This window comes from Trichosurus vulpecula, chromosome 9 (genome assembly GCF_011100635.1).
Source record: "Trichosurus vulpecula isolate mTriVul1 chromosome 9, mTriVul1.pri, whole genome shotgun sequence".
NCBI lineage: Eukaryota > Metazoa > Chordata > Mammalia > Diprotodontia > Phalangeridae > Trichosurus > Trichosurus vulpecula.
The window spans coordinates 181,027,680-181,046,912 of record NC_050581.1 but is presented as its reverse complement, the minus strand read 5'-3'; the positions used below and the strand labels follow the sequence as shown (position 1 = coordinate 181,046,912).

General features: G+C 42.4%; 1 protein-coding gene across 2 annotated transcripts in view; it reads left to right on the top strand.

The window, feature by feature from the left end:
• PTPRG (protein tyrosine phosphatase receptor type G) overlaps positions 1-19,233 on the top strand; it is an 813,122-nt gene that overhangs the window by 757,921 nt on the left and 35,968 nt on the right. For both annotated transcript variants that reach the window (XM_036737740.1, XM_036737741.1), the window contains 9 exons: positions 2,589-2,685; positions 7,004-7,086; positions 7,276-7,410; positions 9,079-9,213; positions 9,575-9,747; positions 11,480-11,615; positions 13,690-13,836; positions 16,781-16,874; positions 18,891-18,967. In XM_036737740.1, the coding sequence (XP_036593635.1) occupies positions 2,589-2,685; positions 7,004-7,086; positions 7,276-7,410; positions 9,079-9,213; positions 9,575-9,747; positions 11,480-11,615; positions 13,690-13,836; positions 16,781-16,874; positions 18,891-18,967 (1,077 nt within the window). The remainder of the gene's footprint in view (positions 1-2,588; positions 2,686-7,003; positions 7,087-7,275; positions 7,411-9,078; positions 9,214-9,574; positions 9,748-11,479; positions 11,616-13,689; positions 13,837-16,780; positions 16,875-18,890; positions 18,968-19,233) is intronic.

Below are 19,233 nucleotides of genomic sequence, written 5' to 3'. Positions count from 1 at the left end.
GCCTTCCCCTCTCTGGTTCTCCGCCATCTTCTCTGAATATATGTTGTATACACTTATTTATTTCAGTGTTGACTTTTTGCCTTTCTTGGTTGGTATCTTCAGGTGGTAGCAGCTCAGCACAGTGTCTACCACAGAGTAAGCATTTAATAAATAATTGATTTATTTGTATTTCCCCCAGTGCCCAGCACAATGTCTTCCTCATAGCATTTCATTAATAAATGTTTCTGAATGAAGTGGAATAGACACACAGGAAGTGCTAAGGGACACAAACACTATACAAGCACAATTAAAAGAGACTCTTTACATAAATAAAGGCAAATTTAAGTGGCTGAAGAAATAGTCATTGCTCATGGGTAAGCAAGGCCGATGTAATAATACTGACAATCCCATGTAAGTTAACTTACTCAATGTCATGCCAGTCATCAAACTACCACCTTATAGAACTAAAAACAATAACAGAATTCATCTGAGAAGCAAAAAAGAAAAGAATATCAAGGGTATAAATGAAAAGAAAAAAGTATAAAAGAAGGGATTTAGCAATCCCAGATCTCAAACTATATTACAAATCTATATGCATAAAAAAAACCAATTTAGTACTAGGTAAGAAATAGAGGAGTTGATCAGTGGAACAAATTCAAATTAGGAACACAGCACACCAAAGCAAATGAACACTGTAGCCCAGTGTTTGATAAATCCAAAGAACCAGCTATTGGTGTTATAATTGTTATTCAGTCATTTTAACCCTGTCATACTCTTTGCAACTCCATTTGAGGTTTTCTTGGCAAAAATACTGGAGTAGTTTGCCATTTCCTTCTCCAACTCATCTTATAGATGAGGAACTGAGGGAAATGGGGTTAAGTGATTGGCCCAGGGTCACACAGCTAGAAAGTATTTGAGGCCAGATTTAAACTCCTACCTAGGTGCCCTATCTATTGGAATAAGAACTCACTGTGTAGACAAAATTTGTTTGGAAAACTAGAAAATAGTCTGGCAGAAACTTGGTATTGACCAGCATCCCACACTACATGCCAAGAAAACTCAAAATAGGTTGCTTGACTTAGACACAGAGGTTAATATCATAAACATACTGGAGAAGCTGGAAAGAAATTACCCGTAAGACCTATAGATAGGGGAAGGGTCTGTAACCAAAGCAAGGGATCAAGAATTTTCCAGGAAGGAAAATGGTCAGTTTTGATTACATAAAATTAGTTTTTGCACAGACAAAATAAATGCAACTAAAACTAGAAGAGAAGCATGTGAATGGGAAATAACTTTGCAGCTAGTTTCTCTGATAAGTATAACTTTTCTAAGACATGTAAGATATAGATATAGATCGGATTCAAATTAGTAAGAATGAGAACCATTCCCCAATTGATATCAGAGGATATAAATGAGTAGTTTTCAAGGGAAGAAATCCATGCTCTCAATAACCATATGAAAATAATACTTAGAATCATTAATAATTAAAGAAATGCAAATTAAAACATCTCAACTTCCACCTCACATCCATCAGATGGGTAAAGTAGATAAAAAATGAAAATGACAAATGCTAGAGGAAGTGTAAGCAAACAGAAGCATTGATGCCTTGTTAGTAGAGTTGTAAACTGGTCCAGCCATTCTACAAAGCAGTTTGGAACTATGTTCAAAATGCTGTTAAGCTGTGCATACCCTTGACCTAGTAATACCACTACTATACTCCAAAGGGATCAAATAAACAGGAAAAAGACTCATGTGTACAAAAATATAGCAGTTGTTTTCATGGGTGCAAAGAATTGGAAACTGAAAGGGTGCCCATAACTTGAAAAATGGCTGAACAAGTTGTGATATATGCTTATGATGAAATACTGTTTGCTATGAGAAATGATGAAGGGGGTGGTTTCAGAAAGACCCGATAAGACTTTTATGAATTGAGACAAAGTGAAGTGAGCAGAATTGGGAGAATAATTTATACCATAACAGCTACTTTTTAAAAACAAGTGACTTTGAAAGTCTTAAAAACTCTGACCAACACAATGACCAGCTATAGTTCCAGAGGATGTATGATGAAACATGCCCCCCAGTTCCTGAGAGAGAGGTGTTGAACTCAGTACAGATCAAGATATGTTTTTATACATGACTAATGAAAATATTTGTTTTCTTATCATGTTTCTAATAGGGGTTTTGTTTTCCTTGGTTTCTCAGTGGAGTGGAATGGGGGAGAGGTGGGAAAAAGAGAAGGCAGATCTTAGTTTAGAAAAAAATTAATAACTGGGAATACATTATCACTTTAGCAATAGGGCCTTTGAGAAGTCATTGTGGATAGAGGAATGACCTTATCAAGTCCTGCCAATGACACTGGGTATGTGACTGTGGTCAAGCCACAGCCCTCCCATTGCATTGAGCAATTTTCAGAGGCTCTAAGGTACATTTGAGTTGCTGATCTGCACAAGTGGAGGGAGTTTCTGCATCTGGAGTTCTCTCACACTGATAAGATCATAGGTCTAGACCAGAGATAAAATCCAAATAACATCATAGAAGGAAAATAACTGTTCCCAGCAATGCAAACCATGTTCTCTAATCGCCTGTTTCCCATTTGTTTTCTTCACTAGGAAGTACAACGTTGTACTGCTGATATGAACATCACGGCCGAACATTCCAATCACCCAGATAACAAGCACAAAAACAGATACATCAACATTTTAGCATGTGAGTAATAAGCTCTAAAATCTAATCAACCGGAGTAAGTGATGAAGTGTTCTCGCTAGGTGCTGACTGAGAGCCAAGCAATAAAAAAACAGGGTGCCAAAAATCAGAAAGAAGGAAACAGTCCACAAGCTAATCTCTTATTAGCCCAGCCGAAACAACCAGTGAACGTGACTCAATGAGAACATTTTCTCCTCCATTAGCCCTTCATCAGGCCACTAGAGTTCAGGTAGCTTAATCAGGAGACAAGAAGACAGTGTTCCAGCTGCTCAGAACCTGGCCTACAGCCCGACTCTGCAACCAACGCCAGCACTACAATTCATCTCCCGAGGGGGACTGGGGGTGGAGGTTAGCTGAGTTTCTGAACCCAAATAAGCTTGTTTTGAGGGTGACAAGGTCACTTGGCTCATCCAGTGATGAGTTCTCTTGAGGTCCTTATTGAACTAAGGAGGTATCAAGATCTTTTGTACTCATTCATTATGGGGGGCCTTGAATATCAGTGGCTGAGTTTGAGAAATGCCTTTCTAAACCTTGGGAAATGAAATAAGTAATGACATCTGTTAGGTTCCGAAAATAGATAAATTTACCTCTGTCAGAGGGAAGCTGGAAGTAGTTTTCTCACATGTCCTTAGTCTTAGACCCCAAAGTTTTTCAAATGTTAGAAATGTCTCCGAGGACAGTGGCTTCAACAAAGAGGTATTTGTTTCTATAGACCTTGAGAGAACAGCATAAGGCACAGGTAACTTGTATGATTAGAGAATCATGCTCTTTATGCAGGAAAGACAGCTGGCAGGTGGTATTTATTACTTAATTTTTTAATAAGCTTTTTATCAATCATACTTTGCTCCAGCCAGTTTACAGAAATGGTGAGAGAAGTTGGGGAACAAGGACAGGTTGTTAACATTGAGTGTTCTGCTATTTGTGTGTAAAACCAACACAAATATGGTGCAGAGCCATGTGACCTTGAGATAAACATCTTTGGAGGTCAAAAGGCACTGTTCAGACTTGAGTGAAAGAGGGATATGGTTTGTTAATAGGTGGCAAAATAATGCATAATATACTTCAAAGATCAGGGGCTAGCTTCTGGTTTACAAGCTCTTTCCATTAAGGCATATTTCCCTTCATGGGATGTAGAGGGTGTTCAGGGGGCCTAGCATCTCTGGTGTGAAGGCTGCTCATCAGCCCTTGGTGCCCACCCAACTCTTACCTGTGGCTCCAAAAAGCTGCACAGCAGCCACACCCCAGGCAGATGGGCTAAACCACCTTGAGAGTAACTGACAGAAGTCAAACCCCTCGGTGAGTTAGGGGGATGTCTGCCCTAGGCATGTGATGACTTCCCTCAGTGGAATGGGCAGATGAGAACAATTGTTTCCCACGGCCATGAAGCAGGCACTGTGGAGCCCTTAGAGCTTGGTCAGACGTTGAAGACACCAAGGTCATCCACATTGTCCTGGGCCATCACCAGTCCTCTTGACTTTTGCATTGCCACTGGACTTTGATGGCTCTGGACAGAGAGAGTGAGGCTGATGACTTTGTGCAACTCTGCCTCACTTAAATTCAATTCACACATAAGTTAAGACATGACCCTTGAGGTCACTGGTTGTCTTCAAGAACAAAGGATGAATAACAACTTTACTTCATAAGCTTATAGGAACACAGATCTAGAGCCTTAAGGAACCTCTTTGTTCAGTCAGTTTTGGTCACGGATGACTCTCTGTGACACCATTTGGGGTTTTCTTGGCAAAGATACTAAAATGAGTTGCCATTTTCCTTCTCCAGCTCATTTTACTGAGAAAACTGAGGCAAACAGGGTTAGGTGACTTGCCCAGGGTTACACAGCTGGTAAGTGTCTAAGGCCAGATTTAACTTGTGTCTTCCTGACTAGGTGGCCTATTATACCACCTCTCTTTGTGCAGGAGGTCATTGGTCACCTGTGGTTGAGGGGGTCAGGAGATGGCATTTGAGCTGGACCTTTAAGGATCTGTAGGATTTTGCCTGATAGAGCTATTGGAATGAAGGTTCTCCAGGCATAGGAAACACTGTAAGCCAAGGCTCTGAGGTGGTAATGTCCAGCCTACATCCAGGGAATATCAAGTCATCCAGTTAACAAGACCTACTTTTGTGGCAAAAGGCAAAGTCAGCAGACATTTGTTAAGCACCTGCTCTGTGCTGAGACATGGGGATACAGAGAAAGGCGACACTTTGTAATGATCTTGTTAACCCTTGTAACCACATTTCAAAGCTTAGCCACTGGGGAAGTGGTCAGACTTGACAGAATCCGTGAGCACTAACTGATATGGTGGCCTTAAGTAAATATTGCCAAAGCCAAGCTCTGGATTGGACTGATCGAGGGAATGGGTGCCTCTCTCCAAACAGAAGTGTAAATTTACTTTGGCTAATTCTATTTCCAGCCAGGAAGGCCCTGATTGTGGCTTCTGACTTCCTCTCTCTTCATTTACTGGCCTGATGGAGGGTCTCCTTCTCTATGATAGTCAGAGGGAGGCGATTTTTGTTCACAAAACAAGGCTCAGGAGAACCTTGGATCAAGTCCTGGCAATACGCTTTTGGGCTCAGACTCTGCCATCTACTGAAAACCAATTCTCTGGTCCTCTAATTTCCAGAGTTCTATCTAGAAATTGTGGATGAATAGGATGATCTGCCTGGTGGGAACGGGTGGGAAGGTGGGGTTGAGTGGGAGAGACACCTCTCCATGCCTCAAGTACAAACCGAAGCTAGTGTTCTTCTATATGACACACCTTGACCCCAACATGGTGGTGTCTTTTGATCCTCTTTGAAAACAAAGGACAATAACCAACCAACCGTATGATGTGACATAATCTCCTCCCACCTTCCATTATTTGCCCTGATACAGAGGGATTGTGGTACAAATAACTCTAGACCTTCAGTCAAGTAGAATTTATTAAGCACCAAGTACTGTGCTAAGCCTTAGGAATAAGAGAAAGATACAAACGGTCCATACCCTCAAGGAGGTCAAAGGTTCATGGTAGATGCAACATGTACATACATATGTATATACAAGATACAACAAAGAAAATAAAAGATAACTCTCTGAAGATTCTCTTCAGAAGAGAAGGCTCAACTGGAGGGAGCCTGGAAAAGACCTTCTCCAGAAGGAGGAATACGAGCTGAAGGAGGCCAAGGATTCTAAGAGACACAGGAGAAGTGAGAGAGCATTGCAGGGATGGGTGATGGCCAGTGCCAGGGCACCAAGAGAGAAGATGGAATGTTCTATGCAAAGAACAGCAGGAGGGCCAGGCTGGTCAGACGATGAGGTGAATGAAGTGAGGCTGGGGAGGAAAAGCAGAGAAGAATGGTAGAAAGGCAGGGTCAGGTTTTAAAGGACTTTAAATGCCAAGGAAGGGACTTTACACTGATGCTGCTTTGCAGTGCTAGATGTCAGATCCTTCCTTTCCAGTTTACTGTCTGGGTTCCAATTTACTTCAGCTGATGAAAAAATTAGTTTGGTTTTCCTGAGGCTCACCCATGGGAGAGATGCTGAGACAGAAGCAGAAGTGGCCCCGAGTTTTTTAAATGGGCCCAGACAGTTGAATACTCATGTTGTATTAGAGGATAATGTCATAGAGTGAAAAAAGTGCTAGATTTTGGGATTAGAAGACAGGGGTTCAAATCTTGGCTCTGCCATTCACCACCCTTATGATCTTGGGCCTCAGTTCCTCACCTGTAAAATTTAGTAGGCTGGACTATATCACATCCATCTCTAAATCTCTGGTCCTGTTTTCTGGTTGAGAGATAGCTTAGCATAACCAACAGAGGGCTGGCTGTGCAGCAGGAAGAACTCTGAGACTCCTAGCCATGTGATTCACAGACTATAATTCAGTTATTCAGCTTCATGGTACCCACAGGCAACTCTGTAAGACTGCAAGTTAGAGAATGCAGGGAGATAGGAGCAAAGGCAGTCTCTACACCAGGAGTGCTACATATTGATGAAATCATGGTTCTAGCTCCACAAAAAAAAAAAAAAAAAACCTCTGACCCAGACTCATTCTGGAAGATTCCTGTTTGCATTAAAAAAAAAAACACTTAACATGGTAGACTATGGGTGTGTGGTATTGCATATAATATTAGGCTTAATTAATGTGTTGTTAGTTTTACTGAATTGCCTTTTTTCTCTTTGTTATTCTTTGTTACAATGGATGACTCACTCGTGTGGGATGGTGGGAAGGGATAGATTTAGAAATGAAGAATAGGTAAAAAACGAAAGAAAGATAAAATTCGCCCCCCCCCCCAATAATCCTGTCCTCTCTTGAATTATGGACTTTTAAAAATTTTACCCCTACAGATGACCACAGTCGAGTGAAGTTAAGGCCTTTACCAGGAAAAGACTCTAAGCACAGTGACTACATTAATGCAAACTACGTCGATGTAAGTGAGAACCATTTTGTAAACCTGTTATGAAAATGGAGAATAAATAATTCTGAGGAGGTGTCATGTCCCCTTGTCCTCTCCATAGCATTGGGTGGGGAAGGTGTTTCTGTTATTCATTAACCTGCTATTGGTGGGGGGAGGGGGGAGCTGCTTTTATCTGACCCAGTTCCATTCTTGTTTTTGAAGGGCTACAACAAAGCAAAAGCCTATGTGGCCACACAGGGACCTCTCAAGTCAACATTTGAAGATTTTTGGAGGATGATTTGGGAGCAGAACACTGGAATCATCATCATGATCACAAATCTTGTGGAAAAAGGAAGGGTAGGAACCTCTTGATTTGAACCCTCATCCCACTGTCCCACATCCCTTGTCCAGAACTGATTTATTTGAAAATGAGGATTTCTGTAACAGATTCCATTGGATTTAGGGTCTAAAGATCTGGGTTCAAATCTCAGCTTTACCATCTTTCTGACAATGATCAAGTGACATTTCCTTGTCTGTAAAATGAAGAGATGGGACCAGATTGTCTCTCCCTGTGACCAAGAGGATGCCAGTTTGTAGTTTGTACCAGCTCTGGAAATCAGGCTCAGATCCAATATCCAGCCTGATTCAGTTCTTCCTTTTGGCTTTTCCCAAGTGACTGACCATTCCTTGCCTCAGTTTTGCCAGGTTATGTGGGAGTCAACTTACAAAGTGCTAGACTTGAAATCTTTGAATTGAAGACTTCAATTCAAAGTCCACCTCTAGCCCTCGATGGCTGTGTGACTCTGGGCCAGTCGCCTAATCCCTCTGAGCTGAGGCTTTATCATCTGTAAAATGGATATGACAACACCTGTGGTACCTGCCTCTTGGTGTTTTTACAAGATGCAAATCATAAACAGAAAGTATTTTGCAAACATGAAAGAACTAATGTCAGGTATTTTTACTGCATCTTATCCGTGACACAAGTATGTCCATTAAGGATCTACCTCTGTCTTCATTTAGTGATGGCCAAAGAATACTAATCCCATTTCCTCAAGTGAACATAGAAGTAATGCTTCCCCCAGCATCTCTCGAAGTCAAATCCACCAGGCTCACTCTCTCATTGGTCATGGGAAGCCAAGATCTGGGGTGCACAGTAGAGATAAGGAGCAGTATGGGACTGGGATTTCACTGGCTGGAACTCAAAGGGAAACATTCCTGCCCCATCCCCACCCCCAACACACCCTCCCAGGAACTCAGAGCATTAGCAAGTTCACAGAGCCTGGACACGGCCCATTTGGCGCTTAAACTTTGGTCTTCCTGGTTCTGAGGCCGGCTCCCTAGCATCTCTCAATTTCATACTGCCTCTCCCTTGCCCACTAAACCCAATTTAAGATCACTTCCTTACAAGAAGCAACAGCATGGGCTTACGGTTTGAAGTCAGGGAGACTGAGGTTCAAATCCTGCCACCAATTCCTACTTCCTATGATGCTGGGCAAATCCTTAACCTCTGAGCCTCAGGCAGCTCCCTAGGATGGATTCACTAAGTCTCAGATGGGTTGCATGCTGGGTTGTTGGAGAGAATTCCCCAGACCAGAAGTTCCCTATGCTCATTTCATCACGGGTCCTTTATATATTAGAAGACATGCCATGCACAGTTCTTCTATTCTGATTGATGACTGCTTTCTTTTTTCTTTCTTTCTTTCTTTCCTTCCTTTCTTCCTTCCTTCTTTTTTCTTCCTTCCTTTCCTTCTTTCTTCCCTCCCTTCTTCCCCTCCTTCCTTTTCATCTTCCCTCCCTCTTCTTTTTTCCTACTTCTTTCTTTCTCTTTTCCTTCCTTCCTTCCTTTCTTTCTTCCCTCTCTCCTTCCTTCCTTCTCCCCTTCCCTCCCTCCTTCCTCTTTCTTCCTTCCTCCTTTTCTTCCTTCCCTCCTTCCTTTCTTCTTTCTTTTTTTCTACCTTTTCTCCTGTCCTTCTTTTCTTTCTCCCTTTCTTTCTTTTTTCCTTTCTTTTTCTTTCTTTCTCTCAGAGAAAATGTGACCAGTACTGGCCAACAGAGAATAGTGAGGAATATGGAAACATTATCGTCACCCTGAAGAGCACAAAAGTTCATGCCTGCTATACTGTCCGTCGTTTTTCAGTCAGAAATACTAAAGTGAAAAAGGTATGTGAGTGGGCCACCACACTGTTTTAGAAATTATGAGAAAGGCTTTTGATTTGTTTTGTAGATAATGGTGTGTTGTTTTTTTTTTTTAAACTACCTCTTCTTTAAAGTATTAACATCAACACTCTCTAAGCCTCCTTTTCCCCATCTGGAAGATGGGGATAATAATAACAGCTCCCCATTGTGGTTATTGTGAAGATTACAAACCTTAAAGAGCCATAGAGATGTTAGCTATGATTTTTAGTTACTATCATTCACTAATGCCATTGTGCACTGCTATATCGCATTTACTTCTGGCACACAGAACTGAGAGGAAATAGATGACCTCTTTCAAAGAAATTCTTTCCATCTTTCCGTGTAGGGTCAGAAGGGAAACCCTAAGGGTCGCCAGAATGAAAGAATTGTGATCCAGTATCACTACACCCAGTGGCCTGACATGGGAGTGCCGGAATACGCCCTCCCTGTGCTGACATTCGTGAGGAGGTCGTCGGCAGCCAGGACGCCAGACATGGGGCCCGTACTCGTCCACTGCAGGTGAGACCAGCTTCCCCAGCCTCCATGAAGGATACAACACGGTGGTCATAATGAGAACTGAGGACAGAGTCCCAGGGGCTCTGGCTTCTGGGCCTTACTCTTTCACTGATTGGCTTCTCAACCTTGAAGTTTGGCTATCTGTAAAATGGAGAAATGCCCTACCAGAATACTGTCACAGTGCTTGAAATAGAGCTGTGAAAGGTCTCTAGAGAAGTTAAAATCCTCATTAAAAGTTAAAAGGGGAAACGTTCTCATTACTAGACTCATTGAGGTGTTGGATTTACATGGAGCACCTGGGTGGAAAGTATGACTCACTTTCATGGTAAATGTGTCACTTTTGCCACTAGCAAAAATGAACCTCCATATTTCTGGATGAGAGGGATGGTGAAGATGGAGTCTGGAAGTTGTCGTTAAGACCTGGTTTCAATCATTTTTGACCCTGTTAGCTTTGTGGTCTTGGGCAAGTCATCAAACCTCAGCTTGAGGTCATTGAGAGGGGAACATTTCATTCTTTATATTTGCACCCTCAGTGCCTAGAACGTAATAGGCGCTTAATAAATGTTTGTTTGGTTGACTGATTCTAAGTCCTCTTGATAACCCCAGCCAACTCTCTTAATATGATAAATTGTAGACTAGTTGTTGATCTGCCTCTTGGAAGGAGTCCACAACCGGAGTCCACTCCAGGAGTTCCCTAGACCAATATAGCAGCACTCCAGAACCTTCCTTTCCCATACCCCTGCTCTGCCCCCCACAATGCCCTGCTCCAAGTAAGTGTGTTGTGCTGGTTGTGATGCATCTTGTCATTAGAAATTCCTCATAGGAGCTCCATTTTGGGGAACTGTCCAAAGAATTGCTTTAATAGTAAGCTAGATGGTATAGCGATTAGAGCACAGGATTTGAATCCAGGAAGACCTGAATTTGAATCCTACCTCCTACACTTAGCTGTGTGGCCTTAGGCAAGTCACCTAATAGCTCTGTGACTCAGTTTCCTCATCTGTACAACAGGAATAATAAACAGGAATAATATACCTATCTCACAGGGTTGTTGTAAAAATCAAATGAATTAACATAGATAAAGGCAATCCATTAAGTGGAGATAATGTGCAATGTGCGACAGCCAGATTATGGAAGGCTTGACCTTGCTGTTCTCTGGATCGGGAAGCTGCCTAGTTTCCTATTTATATTAATTCCTAGAATCATAGTTTTAAAGCTGGAAGTGGCCTCCGTGAGCATCCGGTCTAAGCCCATTTTACAGACGAGGAAATTGAGGCTGGGGAGGTTTAGTGTCTTACCAGTGTCATATAGCCAGTAAGTATCAGGCACAGGATGATCTTTATTATTCAGGCCATAGGAAGGTCAGTGTGGTACCATGGAAAGAGAGCTGGGTGTGGAGTCAGAGGACGCAGACTTGAGTCCAATATCTGCCACCAGTGTGACTTTCAGCAAGTCACTCCACTTTCCTGCACCTCAGTTTCCGCATCTGTAAAAGAGGAAGTTATATTTGATGGCCAAGAAGGTTCCTTCTAGCTCTAAATTTACAACCTCTGATATCTCTTCCCACTTTTGTCACATCTTTCCATTTCCACAAACATTACTATAGAAGCTTTCAAATATTGTAAAAGAAGCAGCATTTTTGAAGACCTACACAGCCCTGCTGAAACCCCCCTTTCAGCGGGCCACTGTACTAAGAGGCCGGGCATCATATCACCTGTATGTCCTTGATGTCTTACAGTGCTGGAGTGGGCAGGACAGGCACCTACATTGTCATAGACAGCATGCTACAGCAAATAAAAGACAAAAGCACAGTTAACGTCCTGGGATTCTTGAAACACATCAGGACGCAGCGTAACTACCTCGTCCAGACGGAGGTAAGCCTCAGGGGTGGTGCTCTTCTGGGCCTGAGCCACTGGCGGCCAGTGGAGTTCCTGCCAGAGACGCAGCTCACCAAAGGTGCTGTGCTCTCGTGGGAATTTCAGGAAACAGACTCAACGGCCCGTCAGGGCTTGGGGCACTGGAGGTAGGGCTGGGTATAGAGGTAGAGGACCAGGGGTAGTCTCAGTTCCACTGTGAAACCTTGGAAAAGGCATTTGTCCTCTCGCAGCCTCAGTTTCATCATTTGTAAAATGAAATAAGTCGGTATGCGGGACAGACAGCTGATTTCTGACTCTGGGTTCAAATCCTGCCTCTGACATATAGTGGCTGTGTGTCCATAAACCAGTCATTTAAACTTAGTGCCCCCAGGAACTCTCTGAGACTGCAAAATCCACAGCATTCATCCATCTGCTTTGGTAGAGGAAATATCCTCAGCAGAAATGATCCCATACTAATGAACCATAGGTCCAGAAATGGGGGCATTGGGGTCAGTGACCTCCTGGGCCCTTTCCAGATCTGAATCAAGTATTTTATGTACAAAAATATGTTTATATTTAAATTAGGGGAGCAGCAACCACGCCAGTTTCATTGTCCTTTTATTTAAATTCATACATTTCTGTGCTGGTGATTTTAACATCTAGTGTTCTTACTCATTACTGGTCTAGAGTGTGTTAGGAGAGACGAATGTCGTGGGAAGTTAGGAACATTTTTTTAAGAGTATTGAGGAGGGAGCCTCAAAGATGCTGCTCAGGCACCGTTTTCCACCCGAAGCCCTTCCTGATTGCTCTCAACTGCAGTCCTTTAAGACACTGCTCAAGCATCGTCTTCTACCCGATTCCCCCTGATTCCCCCAGCTGCAAGCACCCCACCTCCCAGGCTACCTTGCATCAGATCACTTTGTGTCTATCAGTATTGATTCTGTCTGTACTTGATATATCTACTTGTTGTGTCCCCATTGAGGGCAGGGACTATTTAATTCTGTTTGTATTCACGGTTGCTGCACAATCTCAATAAATGCTTGTTGATTGATTGAGAGCAGAAGTACAAATAGGGTCAGAGCAAAGCAGGACAGTTTTGTTACTACGATGTGAAACTTAATATATCCTTTTTATTTTTTTTAAAGCATGTAACATGAAATTCAGGGGCAGCTAGGTGGTGCAGCGGACTGAGCGCCATGCCTGAACTCAGGAAGACCTGAGTTCAAATTCAGTCTCAGATACTAATTAACTATGTGACCCTGGACAAGACATTTAGCCCTATTTGCCTCAGTTTCCTCATCTGTAAAATGAACTGGAAAAGGAAATCGCAAACCACTCCAGTATCTCTGCCAAGAAAACCCCAAATGGGGACACCAAGAGTTGGACATGACTGAAAAACCAATGACGACTGAATAACATGAAATTCACAGCTTAATATACAAGAAAAAAAGGAGACTATGATGTGCCTAGCTCTGGTGCTAGGTTCTACGAGGATAGAAGAGACATGTTCTATGCTCAGAATTCACTCTCTAGTTGAGGGAGACGAAGACATTGATTAAACAGCTGGAGAATAATTCTAAAGTAATCTATGAAAAGGTAAAAAGTGTGGAAGGTTGTGTGTATATGTATATATAATATAACTATGTCTATGTAATATATGACATATATAATATACACATGTGTGTATATTAAACAGTATATAGCATTATATACATGTATATAATATACACACATAACCTGCCACACTCTCTTACCTTTTTATATCATAGCTGTATGCTATATATACATATTATGTATATTATATATATAATGTGTACATGCATTTTGTATACATAATACATACACACACAGGACATACATAATACATATGCCCATTCTATAAATACACATATATGCATCCATGTATAAGTAGATGGGTGTGTATATTCATATATATATATATATATATATACACACACACAAAGAATTCAACCCAAGTGAATGATGATCATGGATCAATCTGGGAAGACTTCCTAGAGGAGGTTTCTGTGGTTATACATCTGTCTTCAGTGATTACCTGATTCCCAAACCCGACTGACCTCTTGCCTTGTAGGAGCAGTACATTTTCATTCACGATGCCTTGTTGGAAGCCATTCTGGGAAAGGAGACAGAAGTCGCCTCTAATCAGCTACATAGCTACGTCAACAGTATCCTCATCCCTGGCGTGGGAGGGAAGACGCGTCTAGAAAAGCAGTTCAAGGTAATGCCTTTCGTAGCAGAATGCCTAAGAAAGTTGTGAAGGTGAAGCAGGGGACAGAAAGCTGGTTTGGAATCCGATGACCAGGCTGTGATCCTGGTCACTTTACCCACAAATCACTTCGCCTCTGGGCCTCAGCTGTAAAGTAATAAAATGGTCTAGCAGCCTAAAGTCGATGGTCTTCTCTGGGCTATTTTAGATAGATTGAGATGTATTCAGAGGAAAAGTTCCATGATTGTATTTGAAATGTATTTAACACAGAGGCCAAGGAAAGGAATGGCCTCAGCAAATCACAAAATGGGGCTTAAGAGCCTTCAGGTGCTGGCTAGTGCAAACTACATAGGAAAGGCCATGTCACTGACAGCTGGTGCCTGACTGGTCCCATACAGAGAACAGCAGATTTCTCTAACAATTCAGAGATCTAACCAAAGCACCAAGAAACATCCTTAGCCACATTCTTGGTCAGTTTGCCAAATAACTACCAGGTCTAATTGGGAATAGAAACATTTCCAGATCCTTCCCTACCAAAAATAGCCTTTTGAAAAACTATTGTAGTAGCTGACTCATCCTATCTTCAATAAACAGCAATTACTTAGTGGGTCTATTAAATATACAATAAGTAATTACATTTATATGTAGATATATGTACATATAGAGAGAAAGAAAGAGAGAGAGCTATAGATGATATATTGCTATAGATGATTAGATAGAGAGGATTTCCAAAAGTCTTAGCATAGTTTAAATCCTCAGTATCTTGTAAAAAAAAAGATAAGAAAAGTAGCATTTAATGCCAAGTTACCCCCCAAAAAGTGCCGTAGGTATTTTTCATGAAAATTTGATTTTAAGCATTAAGGTGGGGTTCAAAACCCAGTGTTCCCACTGTTAATTAAGTTCACCTTAAATATACTGCAAAGTGTCTGCTTTACTTATAGAAGAGATGGAAATATCACATTTTGGGGGGGGGGGCTTTAATAGCTTAAAACCGTGCTAAGATTTTTGGAACATCATGAGCGTGTGTGTGTGTGTGTGTGTGTGTGTGTGTGTGTAATAGAATGGAACCACTTTAAGAAGAGCAGTTATTTCACTTTTGTATTTCTACCCCCAGGGCCAACCGCCGTGTCTGGCATACAGTGAACACTTAATCAATGCCTGTTGGTTATCGAGTGATCCATTGGTTGGCACATACTATGTACAATACACTCTGCTCAGCACTTGGAGTGATGCAAAAATAAATAAGACAGAATCTCTTCCTTTAAAGCGCTTCCAGTATATGAGGGATAGGAGACAATAAATAGGGACACAGTTAAATATTAGTAAAATTAAAATATCACTCAGCATCTATTAACTAAGTGCCTACTATGTGCCAGGCACTTTGCTGTGTTCTGGGAATATAAGTGCAAAGAATCGAACAACTTCTGCTCAAAATTTGGTATTCTAATGGGAGAGACAAGGAGTACATACAGATTTTTCATGTACAGCAAATTTGTAAAACATGTATAAGAGGCAACATGGGCATCATGGATAAAAGCTGAAATACTGTCAAGATGGCGGCAGCATGTGACCAGTCTGGGCAGTTCTCCTTCCTGTGGTTATATCCTCTCCAGAAACCAGCTCCTTCTATTTGAATCTCTGCTCCAGAAATAAACTGCCAGGCCAATTAGAGCAGGTGCCAAATGATGGGAAAATGATAAATGGGCCAGCACTGCCTCCCATCCCTGCCCCTTGCTATGGTCACGTGGTGTTTCCGTCTTTTCCATGAGTAAAGCAGACACTTGGCAGTCCATTGAAGGGGAACAATTAACAGTGAGGACACAGGAGATTTTGAAACCCATTTCCATACCCAGAATGAGACTTATGAAAAATATTTGAGGTTCCTCCCTTTGTAACTTTTTCCTACCTCTTTCTGTACTATCCATACCATTCACACTTGCTTCTCAAAAACATTCATCCGACAAAGATGGCGGCTCATTCAGGTGGAAAGTCTTGTTCTTTCAGGGGCCCTAGTCACCACAGAAACTCAAATAGAAAGGAACCACTGACAAGAGTCAGGAAAAACCCAGGCAGAATGAAAATCCAAGAATCCTGCCCTGATCAAGTGAACTATTTGCTGGCCTCAACGCCAGGAAGACCCGGGTTCAAATCCTGCTGCTGACACATGCTGGCTTTGTGACCTTGGGCAAGTCACTTAACATCTAAGCAGCTTTCTAGGATTCTAATTGCAGATAAGGTGCTGACCTGGTAGAGGGAGGTGGGTCAACTGGGAGTTCCCTATGCCAGTGGGATCACTGGTCTAACCTTATCTCCTCCCCCCTCCCCTCCCCCCACCATCACAGCATTACCTTTACCTTTGGAAAAGGAAGCCTTTCCCTATAGGGTGCTAAAATGGGTGGAAGAATAGCAGAAAGCTAATGAAATCAACACTTGGAGTTAAACCCAATTACTCTAACATAAGGGATGGGAAGCCATCTCTTTTGACTTCTGGTCCCATGGGGCTCAGACCATGTCTGATTTCTCTCTGGTCATATTATAGCCCTAAATATGTTCTTCTTTATTGGAAATCATTCTGCAAGTCAACCAGTTAGCTCTCGAGTCAAGAAGCATTTATTAAGCATCTACTCTGTGCTCTACTCAAAGAAAGGCAAAAACAGTCCCTGCCCTTAAGGAGCTCACAGTCTAATGGAAGGAGAAAATATGCAAAACTCTTATTCCCCATGATTGGATTTCAAATGAGAGCACCAGACTTTAATTACCTTTAATTGGTAACTTACACCTGCCCAGGTCTCAGGAATTACAGAAATGTCCACACTCCCCAGATCAGCAATTCTCCCATTCTAGTGGGAATGAAGAATTGATCATGACCAGTCTTGGACCTCCTCGCCACTGCTCTGTTTCGCCAAGTAGTTCAATGAATGCTATGATTATGGAAGCACGTCTTGTTTTCTTTCAGCTGGTCACACAATGTAACGCAAAATACGTTGAGTGTTTCAGTGCACAGAAGGAATGTAACAAGGAGAAGAACAGAAACTCATCTGTTGTGCCAGGTGAGACTGTCAGTTACCCAGATGAGTGCTGGGAGGGGTTTTTCGTCATGGATTATCCTTGGGTTCCGCAGGGACGGGCAGCTGTTAGCATGGGCAAAACAGTAAGTTTATCCAGCCAGAGCTGTCACACACCTTCCCAGCACCAATGGATGGGGTTAGGGTGGGCTGCAAAAGCAGGTGGCAGCATCCGTTAAGGCAGCCACATGGTGCAATGGTTAGATCTCTGCACTCAGGGTCAGGAAAACCTAAGTTCAAATCCTGCCTTAGGCACTTTACTCACTGTGTGGCCCCAGGCAAATCACTTCACTTCTCATGTAAAATGAGGGCTTGAACTCAGCAGCCTCCCATGTCCCTTCCACCTCTAAATCAATAATCTATAATACTACTGGGGAGAAGGTATGGAGCAGCAGAAAGGGTGCTGGGTCTGAATTCTGAGGACCTGGGTTCCAGCTCTTACCACTGTGTGACACTGGCCAAGTCATTTTACTTCCCTACCTGTAAAATGAGAGGGATGGTCCAAATGACCTTGAAAGTTCCCTCTGCTCTAAACCTATGATCTAAATGGATTAGTCCAGTTTTCAGTTCATCTTAAGTTTCTAAATAGCAAAATTCTGCAGAAGTTTTTTTAACCAAGTGGGTATCACTCAAGTCTTACCTTACTTAGATAGGAAGGGTCGTAGATTCCAAGCTGGAAAGGATCTCAGATAACACCCCCATTTTACAGATGGAGAAACTGAGTGTTAGAGAGGTTCAGTGACTTCCCCGAGGTCACAGAGCTAATGAACATCTCAGGTGGGATCTGAGCCTAAGTCTTCCTGACTTCTAGTCCACCATTCTCTATCCCCTTATAGGTTAAGGACTCAGTTTCCTCAGTGTGAGTATCCTCTGAAAATCCACATCCTGAAACCTAGAACACAGCCTTCAAGAGTCACTGTGGCCAAAATCTGTCAGCATGCCTCCTTACAGATACAGGGTGCCATCTGCAGTGCACCTGATTAAGTCATTTGGGCAGGTTGGCCAGCTGACTTTCCTAGGGTAGCAAACCCCACCTCTCCCCTGCTCCAACCTTGTCACTCAGGGCGTGGAGGTGGATGCCCTTGAGTTCAGGGTTCTGGAAGAGGTTTCTAGCATGGCAGTCAGCTAATCGACAGGGATCTCATCACCTATAAAGGGCACTGGTTTCTCACAAAGGGGCTACAGTCTGTGTGAGAAGATGAGAAAGGAGCAAAGTATTTGGGTTTGGTTTGGTTTTGAGAGACAATCAAAGTTAAGTGACTTGCCCAGGGTCATACAGCTAGTAAGTGTCTGAGGTCGGATTTAAACTCCGGTCCTCCTGACTCCAGGCTAGAGTCAGTGTTCTATGCCAAAGTACTATTTTTACATCCAATTGTGGTTCAGTGGAAAGATCCTTGACTGTGGCCTTAGAGGACAGTGGTTTAAATCCCACCTTTGGAAAAAAAAAATATACATATGTGTGTGTGTGTGTGCATACAAACATATACATACACATATATACATATATAATGTGTGGATATGTGTATATGTGTATGCACATATATGTTTTTTTGTGTGTGTGTATATATATACATATATGTGTGTGAGTTGTATGTATATTTTACTTTGGGCAAATCACTAACTTCTCTCCGGGCCTCAGTTTCCTCATCTGTCCATGATGGGCTTGAACCCAGACTTCTAAGGTCTCCTTCAAGCTCTAGACTGATCATGCTAATGTCAAGAATACCTCGAAGCCTCCTGCTGTCATTGCACTCCCCGCTCTTGGCTGGGTGACCCGCAGGGAATGCCTTTCCAGCAGTCAAATTCGATTTCTGAAATGACTCTTCTAGGAATGTGCCGAAGCATTTCATTTTGCCAATAGCGCTGAAAGCTGCTGAAAGTATAGATGGCCTTGGGATGTGGGGGAAGGGGAGAAGGACTTAATTCATTAAAGGGATCTTGGGAAACTGTTGGTTCAATCTGTATAATAATAATGTGCTGTTTTTGTTTTTCCCCCCGTAGCTGAGCGTGCCAGAGTGGGGCTTGCACCCTTGCCTGGAATGAAAGGGACAGATTACATAAATGCATCCTACATCATGGTGAGGCAGCAACTCTAATTATAAATAAAGACAATTAAACCAGAAGGGGTTAAGGAGAAGATCCCAATAACTGGCTGGTTTCCTTAATAATCCCAGAGGAAAGCATGGGTATTTCTGGAGTGTGGAACCTTAAAGAGAGGGCAGCTGAGGAGGAAGGGCGCAGAACTGCTTCCAGAAGGCAGGGTGGGCTCCTTTGGCTTGGTTTATTGTTGGTTTTTTATAAAGATAATTCATTTTGATTGTTAATTTCACCCTTCCACATGTTT